Source organism: Gouania willdenowi, chromosome 15, assembly GCF_900634775.1.
Source record: "Gouania willdenowi chromosome 15, fGouWil2.1, whole genome shotgun sequence".
NCBI classification, from domain to species: domain Eukaryota; kingdom Metazoa; phylum Chordata; class Actinopteri; order Blenniiformes; family Gobiesocidae; genus Gouania; species Gouania willdenowi.
In genome coordinates, this window is record NC_041058.1 from 13,436,454 (window position 1) to 13,452,207 (window position 15,754).

Here is a 15,754-nt window from a genome sequence, read left to right on the forward strand (position 1 = left end):
TACCCAAGCGTTACACAGGACGAGAGAGAGAACCTGAGTCAGCATTGGGAAATCAGGCAGACGGAGCTCTGTTGAAATGCAGCACAGGATCCTACCTGACTCTGACTCTGAGACGTGTTGGTCACGCCCCACACTGTGGTAACCACGGACAGGGACCCTGGGGGCTGGTTGGTGTTTTGTTGCCAGGGCACAGAATCATAAGGAAATGAACTATCACTGGAAAACAAATATTAACACAAACCCTTTATGTCATCTTGAGTTTTTTTCAGTCAGATACGTGATAATTGCGCGCACAGTTCAATGACTTTAATGAACAAGTTAAATTCTCACTATGAGACTAAACTATGCTGTGCAAATTATTATTATTATTTTTGTTTGTTTTTGTGAGCTATACAAACTTCTATTTGTGACCTGTAGGGGCAGTAATGTGCCTTTATTACGTCTACCCTGCCAGAACCTAAAGCAGGAGAAGGAAAAGAAGAAGAGGAGAAAAAGTACATTTTAGTTCTAGTTTTAATTTGTAGAAGAAGAAGTTTATTAACAGTTAAAGAACATGTCTGTGTAGCTGCAGCATGTTGTTAATGACATACAGTACTTGGTCACACTCTGTTTGCACTATTTGCACTCTGTAATGACAGAGTAGAACTTTGATTTGGTTTTGCACATAATATTGTTTGTACTTGGAAAAAAAAAGAAGGAAATTATTATTTTATTTTAACTTATCAATTGTAGTTTTAGTTTCAATTTGTGGAAGAAGTTTATTAAAAGCTCATGCTTACATCATGCATGTAAAGAGTTATAATAAAACATTTCAAAATGCATGTGCAACTCAGTTAAATAAAAGTCATATATTTAGTCTTTGTAGTTTTCTTAAAATCTCGTCTCGTCACGTTCTTGTGAACCCAATATCGTGTCTCGTCTCGTAAAACCCCTAAAAATTATAATTATTATTTTCTCCTATAAGTCAATTACAATTACATTCTCATTTATCAAAGTTCAACAACAAATAATCACAATTACTGAGCCTTTAATAAATAACGTCATAAAACCTAGCCTTCCTCTTGTGTTAGCTTTCTTTTAGCATCACTTATGATAATGCTTCAGTTTTGACTAATGTCTTTAATCAGCTGTAAAATACACCAAGAATATTATGAATCATGCAATTTGTTTTTCATCTCTTGGTTACCTTGTTAGGCTTCCTTATCCATGAACATATTGGTATTAATATTTTTGGTGTGGGCGTCTGAGCCTTTTTTCTAACAGTATACTCCTAGATTTAATTTTTTTAATTTAAGTGGTAAATTGTTCCTAAAGATAACTGACAGGTAGTGGGAAAATGTATTTGTAAGACATAGAACTGTAAAATGATTCCTCATGTTTGTGTTTAATTAAATTGTAAATACAGTTTTTGTAGAATTTAAGTGAATTATTAGAAATCAATTACAATTCAGTTATGGTTACAACAGTAACAGGGTTTTTCCAATTACAGTTACAATTATATTTATGCCATAATTGTAATTAATGATCAATTTCACTATTATAATTATAGTAGGACTGATGACACATCATCTGAAAGTACATTTCAAAGTTACAATGTTGCGTCTCCTTCAAACTACTTAAAGTTTCTTGGATCTAGCTGAGTGAATAAACAGCGCTGCATGCTAACAACAATGTTTTGGAGGTTTCCCACTGACTTGTGTGTGAGGCCGGGCTTCATGCTGTTCATGCTGGGCTGCATGGGGACTTTTCCCTGCGGTTCGTTCTGCCGGTTCTTCTGGTGACGCAGCAGGAGGAGACGACCCAGCTCCTCGCACCACGACGACAGCAGAGCTGCAACGACACACACACGCGTGTGTTAAGCCCCACACACACACACACACACTTAGCAAAGTGTGCACACACCAAGTTTGCCTTTCACGTGAATGGTAATGGTTTTGTTTGCACATGATTATACAGAATACATTAAGACTAAGAACACTGCAATGAAATGAGTTTCATTCATTCATTCACAGCAAAGCAGATGTCTGTATTTAGTGCCGAGTTTTATTTATTAATGCTACAATAAACCTAAGGCCGAACATCATATCTTTTTTTTCTCTTTCAATTCTTTATTTTTAGTATTTTTGATTGAACAAGTAAATAGTAAAATAAATAAATGAGTCCTATTTCTTAAAACAAAACTCAGAGAGAAATAAAATAAATTAATAAAATACAATAAACCTGGAAAACAGAGAATAAATATCAAATCACCCTCTTTTCCATGTAGGTTAATATAAAAAAAATAAATATATATAATTAAATGAATTGTAAGTGTGCATAGTTTTGTACATCAATATGCACATACCCACATACAACATAAAAATTAAAATTTACCATAGTTATACAAATTAGATGGAAAACCTGAGTATCTTTTATCTTCATACTCAAAAGTTAAAAAAATATATACAATTCTTTCGTTATCACAAAAACAGTAGCTATTAACAAAAGAACAATGAGATCGAACAACTTATCTAAAGAAGAAAAAAAACAATATTTAATATGATACAAATTCAATAATAAATGTTTTGTGGCACTTGAACCGACATGAGCGACACCTTTGATAAACAGCCACTAGTGGGCACTCTAGTATGAACATCTGACACATTTTTTCCTTTTCAGACTGAAACAGTTGCATCACATCAAACCCACCCACTGTGTGAAATATATCCTGAAATCTATTTGGAGCTTTAAAAAAAAAACAAAAAAAAAAACAAATCAAACACGCACAAAAAAAAAGACTTTTCTTCCCCCTCATATGAAGCTGCTAACCGACAAAGTCAAACGTTCACGGCAACAAAAGACGAACAGTAGAAGAAGTATATGATTTGATTTTCCTCTGGATATTTTTAATCTTGTTTGAATCTAATTTGATTTTGTTTCCCCCACCAAATGCCAATCAACCTGTCTTTTTTTTTTAAATCAATATTTGTTTTTCTAGCCTTTTGCCTCCACAGAATGAGTGTTGACAACCAAGAGTTTCAAAAAAATGGGAGGTTATGTACTCGGCACTTTATTAAATCATTTAGAGAGCTATTTTTAGCTTTGCAGAGAAAAAACACAGGTGTGCAGGTGCGCTGTTTGACTTTTTAGCAAAGCTTTTTTAAATTCTGGCAAAAATTGATTTACGACCACATTAGATAAGGGCAAAAGTATCTGTGTTCATATCTGTATAAAAGCTGGTCCATGTGACATGTCTGCTGTTATAACTGCCTGATTATTGATGAAATGACATCAACACCAATAATTCATCTGTCGACTGTCGAGGTATAAAAATAAGATGTAAAAGCAACAGCAACAACGCAGTAGTGCACGTGTCAAACTCAAGGCTCGGGGCCTAATCCGGTCCTTTATAGCATCCAATTGGGCCCACAGGATAAAGTAAAAGTGACAAGGAGAACATGAATCATTATGTAAAGTAACAACTAATTCAGATGTAGATATCTCAGCCCCTTCAAACACACAAATTCAATGAAACCACAACATTTCCCAGGGCTCACAGTTTTCCCGCCCTTAGATCACATCATGGCAGTCATTTTTCATCTCAAATTGTTGATAGAACTCAGTTTGTCTCCAAATAATCCACAAGATTTCATCAAATTCAGCAAAAATTGGTCTCAAAATCAAGAAAATTATAGTAAAAATTGTGCTGGGACTGACGTCTGTACTTGGGATGTTGTGCAATTTCATATTCCCAACTCCTACTTGTTTCACTATGACAAAGGAAGATCCATTAAGAGAACAAGTCTGTAAAGAGGGTCGACATCAATGTTGTAAAAATACATATTTTTGTGGTGCAACCTTCAAATTCAGAGCTTATAAAGGCTTTCCTGAAAGAGAAACACACAACTAAGCCTACTATTTAAATAAAAGTGTGTTCTTTAACTTGAATTAAGGGTGCAATGATAAAGAAGTTGTTGTACAAAGGAAAGTGTCCCAATACTTGTGGGTCTAATCAAAAAACATTCAGTACTTATTTTCTGAAGGCTTGAAGTCAATGATCCAAAAGGAGCCAAAGCCAAAAATAGAAAACAAATGAAAAAGTTAAAAAAAAAAAGCAACGAGAGAAGAGGTCCCATTTTTAAAGAGGGTGGAGAGCGTCAAGCCTCAGCGTTAAATAGGAATTATTCCACCCTGCCATTACACACAGCTTATCTTCCCACTAAATCACCACCTTCAACACTCTTCAACTGGCAACCAGCTATTTCAGCCTAAAGCTCAGAGAGCAAGTGATGGGAGTCGCTTAGAGGGCGGGAGACGGAGAGACACTGAGGGACGGAGCGTTAACACGTCAGCTGCTCTGTCCTAATCAGCCCAGTGTAGAAGTCGTTCATAACAGGTGACGATACGTGTGTGTGTGTGTGTGTGTTTCTACATTGACCTTGTTTTCACCTGAACGACCTCCTGTGATAAAACCTCCTGTCAACACAGTCACACACCCACCACTGCCCCACCAGTCCTCACATTAGAAATACGCTCACATCCCAAGTCATATGACAATTCTACTGTGACAAAGGGGCGGGGCAAACATTATATACAATCAAACACATGCGTTTCTATTATCTCTCCTTTACCATATTTTCCACTTGATTTTATTAACACACAGACACTTTACACTAAAGGAGATGAAAAACGGACAAAAATCTTCCTCATTTCTTTGCTTTAGTGCTTCCTCCGTCATATTAAACATCCACTACACGTAATCTAATGATGTGTAGAAAGGATAGAAAAAAGAAGGGCTCCAGTATTTCCACACTGTGCCTTTATTAGACAATAAATAGTACAATTCCTTTCCGAGTAAGCTAATTCTTCAAGATGAGTATCAGTAATAATAGACTTGAAGGGGAGTTTACTTGATATATCAGCAGGATAAGTTGTAGCTAGGGCTGGGCAAAAATCCATTTAATTGATTAATGGAATTTGTAGATAAAACGATTTTTTTTTTGCAAATTTGAATGAAAATTTTTGAAAAAAAATAAAAAATAAAAATAAATAAATAATTGTAATTTTTTATTCATTTTTTCCCCACCAGAGTTTTTTCGGACTTTTACCTGTTTCGTCCTCGTGGGTTACCGTAGCACGATGTGAGCCAGTCCCCCCTTTGTTTACATGTGTTTACCCTTTGAGTAGGCTATATGTGTGCCACAGGCATGTTTAATTTTTTATTCATACTATGCTAAGATGCTAAGGGACGAGTTTATTATTATTTTTTATTTGTAATGTTATACTGTATGTTATAGAACATGTAATTATCTGATTTCTTAATCAGAAAATTGAAGCTACTGTGAAGTCGTTGTTGCACTTTTGCTTAAACCTGGGTTAAAGCTTGAAATTGTTGAATGACAGAGCCTCATTTACTTTTTATTTTGGGATTGTTCTATGCATTTTAACTCTTGAGGACAATCACAGCAATAAAGTTGCACTTTTGACAATATATCTGATGTCTGCAGTCATTTTTAAGTGTATTTAAAAAAAAAAAAATCAAAAATCAAATCGAAATTTGTAAATTAGAGATTATTTTTTTAGTTGCAGCCCTTTAGAATGTCAGCGCTGCTTCTTTGTTTGCATGCATTTCAACTGGACTCAAATCTAACGTCATTGTAGCTAAATGTGTAATATTAGGCTCACTGGTAATAACTAAATGTGGGCTACCAGCCGTACAGCATTTCTTTTTCATTCTACAAACTCCAATGAATGACTTGGAAAGGGAGGACAGTGACTCAGTGAGAACATGCAAACTGACACTTTTCTGAATTCAGTCCCTCAACATCTCCTCTGAGAACGAAAGGACACAGCTCTGCAGTTTTATACTCAACTAATAACAAAACCTACAAGCAGAAAACAAAGCAGTTAATGCTTGGCAAATAATATTCAAAGTTGTGGATTTAATAAGTAACACTAGCCAAAATGTAACAAAAACATCAGAAAAACACCTTAAAGTGATACGCAACCCATCACATGAATGCACTTTAGATGATAAGTAAAGCTTTGATAATCACTTCTGTTAGAAATGCCTTTGGAGTGATGATTAATACACATTTTTAGTATTTTTACACTAAATTATACAATATGTGGGCATCGCGATTATATATTTCAATCTGACGTTTTAGCTCTAGTTACATATTAATTGGTTTTTTGGACGTTTTGACGTTATTCCTAAAAATAAAAAAAAACAGGCACATTATGGAGAACAGATTTTAACGTTGGACTTGCCAGGAAATGAAAAACCGAGCACTTCCACGAGAAATCACTACGTCACCGTTTGTCAAACATGTCGACATCCACAAGTATTTTTGGTATAAAGCGTTTTTATTACATATACAGCTTCTAAAGCATCTCTCATTCCTATTAGAAACGTTTATATAATCTATAATCGTCGTTCAGTCAAGCTTTGTAATTTGGGTTGAGTATCTCTTTAAGGTCTTTGGAAAACACAAACCTTTTACAAATGAATCTGTTTGTACATAAAGAACTATTATAGATTGAAATCTAACGATCACTCCTTTGGGTTTTGTTGTGGTGTTTACCAAAGTTTGGACGGCAGCTATTAAAGCTGTACGAAACCTGGTCTATAATGGATTTACAACAATGAGAGGAGGCGGCTGCTGATCACATTTTCATTTAAAAAAAAGGTAATATTCTGCTTTATTTTTCCATTACTTTTTGTTACAAACGATCATAAATGATGAAAATTGAAATATTCTGGTTTATTTATTTTTTCCATTACTTTATTTTGTTTCAAACAACCATAAACAATAAAAAAAAAAACATTCTGTTTTTTTTTTCCATTACTTTTTGTTACAAATGAACATAAATGATAAAAAAAATTATGTATGTATATACACTGTATATGTTTGTATAGTTTTCTTACACAATGAAAAACCAAATGTGAAGTCTAAAATGTTATTTTGTGCAGGAGGAGTAGGAACCTATGAGTTCCTTTAACTTATGCCTACTCCTTTTGAGCACTTTTGTCCTTTAAATACATGTTACATATTGTACATAGAATGTTTTTTTTTTATGTTGCTCAAATAAATAAATAAAACAAACAAACCAAGCCAGTGAGTTTAGAGAAAATCAAGGCAAAAAACGTTGAAAAGTAAAAGTGTATTATCAGTCAAAGACGCAACGAAAACCACAGCTTCAGAGGCTTACATTGGAGCTGAAGCTTCTGTGTTGTGGTGTTTTCATTGGATTCCTTGGAGAACGGCCTTGACAGGCATCCTTCCCTCACTAGTGTTCCACACTGCTCCTACGTCCAGCTCTACAGAGAGCGCCGGAGATAAGCTGATTTCTCAGGAAGCTCTCCTGTACCGTCTTTGATCAGCTCCATTTCTTGGAAGCTGGGCCTTTTAATTGAGTAATACCAGAGACATATGGGTCCTCCTCACTCAAGCAGTATTTAATGCTGTATGTCTGAGTGATAGTCCGAGCCCTGGCTCATTCTCATCTCACCTCAACTCCTCTGGGAGCAGCAGGGAGGAGGAATAGGCCCTGGTAACAGGCTGCAAAAGCCCATTAACTAATGACAGAGAGTGTGTACAAGTCATTTCTACAAGGAACCCCAAATGCTAATTACTATGAACTCTGACAGTGCCGTGTGTGTGCGAGCATCTGTGTGTGGTAAAAAGCCTTCTGCTACACACCGCGTCACTTGCCAGAGAAATAGTGACTGACTGCACTTTAAACATGTGCCTCCCAAACAAATCCAGTTAGCATGATCTACTACTACTATGCGTTGTACGCACGGGATACACAACGCACACACGCACAGTGGAGGAGTGTTGGACACTTCCCAGGTGTGAATCACTGTATCAAACCAGCTCTGATGTGTCAGCGTGTGACAAATATTGGTGATAAACTCAGCTTCCAACAATAAAGTGGAAATGAATTAACGGAGCAAGAATTAAACTGCATCTATGAGGTTAACAGGGTCATTAAAGATGGACAAAAAAAATAAAATCACAGCTTTGGCTGATAAAGTCGTTAAAGCAGTACAAATAGTGGGAAAAAAAAGCATGTTTCTAAGGTTAATTATCTTGACAAGTTATTTTGGTCATGATGAAGTTTGATTAGATTTTTCATTATGTGCATAATATGTACATAATGAAATAACATGTACATAACATGTACTTTTTTGATAATATAAAGAAATCAACGCTAACATTTACCTAAAACGCAACCAATAAATAACTAAAGATGTTGTAACTGAGGTGAAGCTTAACTTGTGAATTCATCTAGCATTAGTTTTAATACTCATATAATGGGTAGTGTGGTCTATTGTCACAGATTTAAGAGAAAAAAAGCTTTTTTTTTTTAAATAAAACAATAAAAGAATAGTGACGATGAATAGAGGTAAAGTGAGGACTTCCAGACATAAATTCAATGTATGCTGATGATGAGCTACAGTTCATTCCGAACACATTTACTCGTAAGATCTCGTGATCAACAAAATCAACATGTGCGATGGATCTGAATATAATGATACAAACATGGAGCAAAATACGACATGGAAAAGTACTTTTTCTGAGCATTCAACACTGCAGCACTGGACGGAAAAGCCTTCTGAGAGAATGTGTGGGATGATCAAAAAAAAATAAAAAAAAGAAAAAGCATTTTTTAATTGATACCAGTCGACACAGTTCTGTAAAACGCCGGCAGGTCATTCTGAGCTGCGTGGGAACAAAAGCTTATGCAAAAAAAGCAAATATGGAGGGAATATTAAAAATAAATCCTGTGAAATAATAATACAAATAAAGTAATAAAAAAAATCATGCTTTTATTTTGAAGTGTAATGGAAGCCATTAAAGCAGTCAATGATATCCCCCGTCCTGCCTCCTCTCTGTAAGGCCAACTTCTACCAAGAGAAGAGCATATGACATGGGCTTTAGTCTCAACAGCTTGGATGCAGAGAAACCTAAACATGTCCTGCAGAGGAAAGGTTCTGTGTCAAACCTCACACTCAGCCACAAACAGGCCGTTTAACACTTAACGCTTCACGCAAATCACAAAAGTCCAAATCAGAAAGTTGTTTACTCTAAAAACTCTAAATATATGGCTTAAGTTTGTATTTCCCTTTCTGGTTTTTGGGATCTTTTTAAATTTCATGTTGATTTCCACCCACAGCCTCTGGCAGTACACCAGAACTGAGACAGAGGGGGAGGGGGGGAGGGGAGAGGATGGATGGAAGGATGCGAGACAGAGGACAGGTGGAGATGGAGGGAGTGGGCGGATCACTTCCTCCCTGGGATGTGAGTGTGTGGGTCACAAGCCAAAGAGATGCCGCAGCCCAGAAAGGGAGGGTAGCTCTACCTGAGTCACTCTGACATCTCCTGCAGGTGCTGGTTTCTGTGGGTTCAAATTACACATTTTTAAACCGGGCAGAGGGATCAGAATCAGCAAAAACACCACACAATGCAGAATATGAATGCTACAGCTGATAACAGGTGCACGATTCTGAAGCATGTGGCCTCTGGACTGAAAGAAGCTACTATTTATTATACATAATACTTACAATATATATATATATAATATATTTATTTATACATAACATAGTTGTGTATTGTGGCCCTGCAGCTTCCTGTATTCAAACTGCATTTAACAGACCAACATGACACAGCTTTTAACTCTTATCACTCTTAATTTGTGTGTAAGTATATCCTGGACTTACTCAGCATAAACTGAGCCAGTACCAAAAATGCTGTCTAATTTTAACATTTCAATACTCATTTATTCATTAAAATAAGAGAAAATAATAATAATCATAATAAAAAATCAATATACTATTAATGCAATTAAATAAAAGTAATATAATCATAAAAATGTATTTAATATCATTTAAATTCCATTAGTATTCAAAGCAGCTTTTAACAGTAACAAATACTTTTAAGGAAATCAAATTAAAATATTGATATCAGATCAGATTTAAATGATGTATTTGTCCTACAGTATATTGTCTATTTGCCACACCTTCCAGGCTGTTTGAGATTTCGACTGTTTGGAAGACAGTGTCAAGCGTCCAGGAAAATCTTCCTGATTTTCCACACGCGCAGCATGGATAATTCTGTAATTTGACTCCAGTCTCCTTATTTTGAGTGCTGCTGCGTTTCTTCCCCGAATCGGTCATCACGCCAAGAGGAAACACATGACTCGATGGTGTTGGTTCAAAGTCTCTGTTAAATTGAAGCATCCACAGCAGCTTCACATCACTTTATGTTTTTTTATCTTTTTTTGCAAGAATAAAACGAGCTAAAGTTGTCAGGAAAAGATCGCACTACATGTGGTGTTAAACTTTGACGACAAATGCAGACATTGTGGGGAAAAAGAGGAAAGAATTCAATATGTGGTCATCATGGTGAATATTATTCCTGCATTATTATTATTATTATTATTATTACTATCCTGAAAGGACACAATAAAAGATCATTTGCATGTAAAAAGGTAAATCCAACCCCATATTCATTAGATATCAATTTTAATGTAAATCATACTCAGTTGTTCATTAAAACAAAATCAATAAAATATTCTAAATATAGGCCTTGTTCCCACATTCTTATGTAAACAATGCGTGATCATTTTGGAGCTCAGAAATTCAAATTACGAGGATGTTTTTTGTATGACTGAGTACTTTGGAGAACCATCCCAACACACTATCGTCCTACACGATCACTCCGCCATTAAATCATTTCACAAATTTATGGGACAAAAAATATTTCCACTCAAAACAGGATATGTTGATTTAAAAGCAGTGGAAAAACCTCTGAAATTGGTGTTATTGAGTAAACACCAACATCCAAGACGTGGTTGGTACGTCACGTGCCATGAAAGAATATCAGAGAATAGTTTGGTACTTTATGAATAAACGGCTCTTATCAGCCAGGTGCAGCTTCAGGAGGATTGGAGGAAAATCTTAGATGCTTAATTACAACTTGACATGATTTGACATGTGTTTCATCTCCTAATGTTGATGTTTTATTTAAAATGAAACTATTAACATTAAAAGCAGAAGATCTCAATACTATCAGGCACTTAAACCAGAATTCTCACTCTATCAGTTCTCTAGATACAAGCTTTCTTTCTAGCAGGAAAGGGACCAAGTGGAGAAAGTCTGGAATACAAACATAATCTACACACACACACACATAGTACAAAGTCGAATGTCACAAGTGAGTCACTCAACAAGTTGCACGGTTCACCAAAGTGACTAGTGTGTTGGTGCCAGTTTGAGGACAAAGATAGCTTTCAACGGTTTTCACGCCTTTGCACGGAATGACAGGAAGTGCTGCAACATGCTGGAAGTCACAATGTGTCACAACCTTTTCGACATAGGTCAGTAAAAGGCTGGCTTATTGTTTACAATCGCTGTTTGCTAATTAGCTTTCAAAGGTTAGATTAAACGCCGACTGATCAGGGGGGAAGATTGGCTTTGGTTTTATCGTCACTGTGGCCTTTTGCTTATTCAGATTTCACTAGAAGAATGAGTTGAACATCCACCGTACATTCAGCACATTTCTGAGAACAACCAGGCCTTTATTTCTGTGTCCTGAGCTTACTGCTGTGCTTGCCCTTGACTACACACTACACTTCTGAAAACTTCTCGTCGAGTCCTGACGTGAACGAGCAGACAAGCTGGTCAACGACTTAAAAAGACACAGCAGAGGAAAAAGTATGTCATCTTTCCCTGACAGAATCACTTACATACACTTGCACTGCTTACATAACAATGAACAATACTTTCACAATGGAGGCACGGACAAAAATAACTGATTACGACCAAAGGCTATTTTTATGTTTGATTTAGGGGTGAAAAGATGTCAGTGCCATGATTGTTTACCATGTGAGATATGAAAATGTAGACAACTTCAATCTTAAATGTAAATTCAACAATCCTCACTTACAAATTCACACATATTCATACATCTGTCACATTTTTCACCAAAATTGCAATAACAAAATGTTTAAATTCATCCAAAGAGAACCTTCATGTTGCAGATAAAAATCTTGTGCAATACATGGTGTTTGTTTACTTGGAAGTGAACAGAGGGCCCTCAAACAAACACACTCAGAATAGCTCTGACAGAGCAGCATGTAGGTCAACCTGTGGTCAGCTGACTCTGAAAGCAGGCAGCCAGTGCTTTACTCCACACACACCTTATTAAAGGCCTGAATTACAGGTGCAAACGTAGAGTTAGAAATATAAATTCCTCTTGCATCATTTCAGATTTGAATCAGTTTCTCAGTTGGCCTCTGATAACCTCTCATCAACCAGTTTTGTGCAGATATGCACGCTGACAGCATAAAACACACGCGTGCACACGCACGCTCGCACTTACCCAGAGCAAAGCAAAGTCCCAGCACATCTCATCTCATTCCCTTCATAGTGCAGAGAAAAGACTCAAGTGTCACAAGCGCTCTGGCTCCTGCAGAGGCCGGTGGCCACTCTCAAAGCTTGTGCTGCTCCCTAAGCCTCCCGCCTGTGTCTCATCAGTCTTCCTCTTTCCCTCACTCTGCCCACTCTTTCTCTTCTTTACTTCCTCTTGCTTTTTTTTTTGCACACTGTTTTCCTCCTCCCTTGCTTTCTGATCTGTCTTTTTTTTTTCTTCACCCCTTGTCCACTGTCTGCACAATACGCATCAATTATTCAGAGGCAGTCTCCCAGTTTCTCCAGCTTATCCAATCAGAAAGGGGCTCGACGCTAATGGGCTCCTGCTGTACCTGCTACCGGCTCCAACTGACTCTTGAGACAGTGGGGAAGAGGGAGAACGGAAGAGGGAGAAGTGGACAGAGTGGGTAGAGGAGACAGTCGAGGTGGAAGGAAGAGAGGAAAACAGTGAATAGACATTCTCACCTCTCTGCCATAAGATGCTCTGTTTAATCCAGACCTCCAAGTCTTAGTTTGTCAACGCACTAACCTATAATACACATGCACAGGCTAGAGAGAAAACTCTTGCAAGATCAAATAGCTGAGTTGTATAAATGGGTGGAGCCTAAAATGCTATGCAGGCTGGCTAGAAGCCAATGCATGAAAGAAGAAAAGGGGGGGAAAGAGCAATCAATCAATCTGAGCTTATCAGAGCGGGGATTCCTGACAACACGCCCGCTTCTGTCTTCACTACAGGACACTTTGTAAATCTGACTCAAAGAATTAAAGGAGAGGCACGATGAGGGTGGATCTGAGTTCATCTCTGAACCCCTGCGTAACCCAGAGTGGTGCAATCCCAGTGCGGAAGAATGGAGAGGAAACACCTGAGTTGTCATTGTTCCGTTCCTTTCACCTAATCACTGAGTGAAGTGACAATAAGAGGGAAGTTTGCTTGCTATGTAACACACATCGTGAGGTTCACAGAAACACAAACACTATAAAAGGCTTGAAATACAACTAACAAGAGCACTCAGAGAGCACAAACCTCCGCCAAGCAACAAAGATCCTTTTTCCAGATACTGGCAGTTATCTAGATCAGTGATACTGATAATGGGACCATGATCAATCACATGTAAAAGAAATTTCTATCCCAACTATAAACAATACAGTAGGTCCAAATGCATGAGTGCCATCACTTCTTAAAACAATCACAATGAAATCTGATGAGGATGAGGATGAAGCTCTGATAAAGGAACCAAACTGACATAATGTCAAATTTCATAAAGATCAGTCACTTATAAACCAAGATTTGACTTTTTGAAATTTCCCCAATGATGAGACATTTTTTAGTTTTTTGAAACTGATCCAGGATCATTATGTTAAGTTGAGGTTTCGTTTATTCATTTTCCTGAAAAACCTCAACTTAAAGGTGCAGTCTGCAACTCTTATAAAAGTGACTTTTTGTCATATTTGCTAAAGCTGTCAATATGTAAGGACAGCTTTACATCAAACAAGTAGTTTACGTGAATAAAAACAGGCTCATTGAGAGAGAGAAGCGCTGCAGTAATATGCTTTTAACAGAGCATGTTATATTACTGTGATGTTGCTGTCTGGCTTGTTAGCTCCTCTGAGGGAGGGACTTGGAAAGTTTGGAGGCAGGGCAAGAGAGCAGCGGGGAGGGAGGGGGAGAGAGGGATCTGAGAGTTGCGGACTGCACCTTTAACATACTGTTCAAAAAGAAGACTAAATGAATCTGGCGGGAACTGACCCAGAATCAGTTGATTCTGATCGCCTCTTCAAAATGTAACGGAATCTTCCACTGTGTAAGGTCTATCTTTGGTTTCTGAGTAATCTTTCTTAAAAACAAATACAAAAATAAGTGTGAGTGAAAACATGAAAGAAAAAGAAGGTTTGTATGAAGTGTGTGGTGGTATGTCATTGGGTTATCTGTGAATCTTGAGTTATGGGTGACAGATCAGTCATCATTGCACTAAATCATTTGCTCATCCGGTTCTTGCAAGAACAACGTTCACTTTGTTTGGGGAACAACTATATAGCTGGCCCATAGCTCTGATTGGAGTAAATTTAGTTTGTTTGCAACTGTGAAAACCCACTCAATTAGGAAAATGGGTGACAGAGGATTAAATAAGCCACCGGCAGCTAATAACTATTCCCCAATGAGTTTTATTTCCACAAACTTAATAGCAAAAGTTGGGGAGGAAGTTTGGGGGTTGCAGATGGTTGCATCATCTTCATTGGCATGTCAGAAGAGAGCTAAAAATAAACCCTGTTTCCTGTGAATAATTCAGTGAGCTGCTCCTATACTCAGCAGTAATTAAATATAAAGATCTGTGAGGTTGATTGGGTCACTAACAGTGGACGTTCAAACTTTATTCTAGTTCTTCATCATCAGAAATGAACCGAAACAGGCTACGTGTGGTCGTACGTTCACAAAGATGCAATCCTTTAAAACAAAGCCAAATGAAGCCGCTTATTCATCTATTTCTGAGTACATGATTTTTATTTGTGGAAGACAAGGTGAGCTACGGCCACGCCTTGGAAGTTTTCTGTCACCACGGCGTCAGTTATTCTGAGGTGAAACGCTTGATCAACCTGAGAGCGCAATCGAGTGACTGCTGACAAATGTGATTCCTTTTGAACTGTCACACGGGCGTGGGTGGAGAGGATCACAAAGAATGATCAAAGACCATGATTAAGCACACATTATGTATAGCCTGACCTAGTGTGTGATGACAATGAAAACTACAACTGCTTATATCTTTGGAGCGGGAAAAACAACAAGCAGCGACATGTGCATGACATGAACATTGGAGATGATGTCTAAAAATGGCTTTCATCTCAGGGTGCAGTTACCTTTAATCCTGGGCATGTCATGTCATGTTGCAAACATAAAACACACTCCAAACAATGGGAGTTACATTCACAAGACACCTTCAACTAAACACAATACACAAGGAGGAGACATTTAAAGCAGGAACGTTGAAGTTTGAGTTCAAAAGTACTGACATCATGTTAAATGTGTTGCTAAGAACTTAAGAAACAAAACAAATGTAGTGTATGATCTATATTAATTGGCTCCAGGCTATTATTTTAACGATCTTGTTTCCCAGTACGATGACAGAAAACAAAAGGTGAACAAAGAAAACTTGGACTGAAATTCTTCTCTTTTTTACACTTCACACCTACAGAGTCAAAGTTACATTTCTAGGCAACTGTGTGAGTTAACAGTGCTAACGCTACGTTTCCTAACAACTGATAAGTCTCTTTGCTGACTGATTCCAGATTAGAGGAAAAAGCTAAACCCTCGAGCTTCACTGCAGGGTCACAATCTCCAGA

The 15,754-nt window shown here is 37.3% G+C and overlaps 1 protein-coding gene across 8 annotated transcripts in view; it reads right to left on the bottom strand.

Moving 5' to 3' along the window:
- zmiz1a (zinc finger, MIZ-type containing 1a) overlaps window positions 1-15,754 on the bottom strand; it is a 128,880-nt gene that overhangs the window by 13,275 nt on the left and 99,851 nt on the right. For 4 of the 8 annotated variants that reach the window (XM_028469397.1, XM_028469401.1, XM_028469396.1 and 1 more), the window contains exons 7-9: window positions 9,349-9,384; window positions 1,695-1,830; window positions 96-216 (exon numbers count right to left, since the gene is read on the bottom strand). In XM_028469397.1, coding sequence (XP_028325198.1) covers window positions 96-216; window positions 1,695-1,830; window positions 9,349-9,384 — 293 coding nt within the window. Of the gene's footprint in view, window positions 1-95; window positions 217-1,694; window positions 1,831-9,348; window positions 9,385-12,368; window positions 12,844-12,883; window positions 13,000-15,754 lie in introns of those variants that run through there. The other 4 variants (XM_028469400.1, XM_028469399.1, XM_028469402.1 and 1 more) reach the window with 3 other exon arrangements.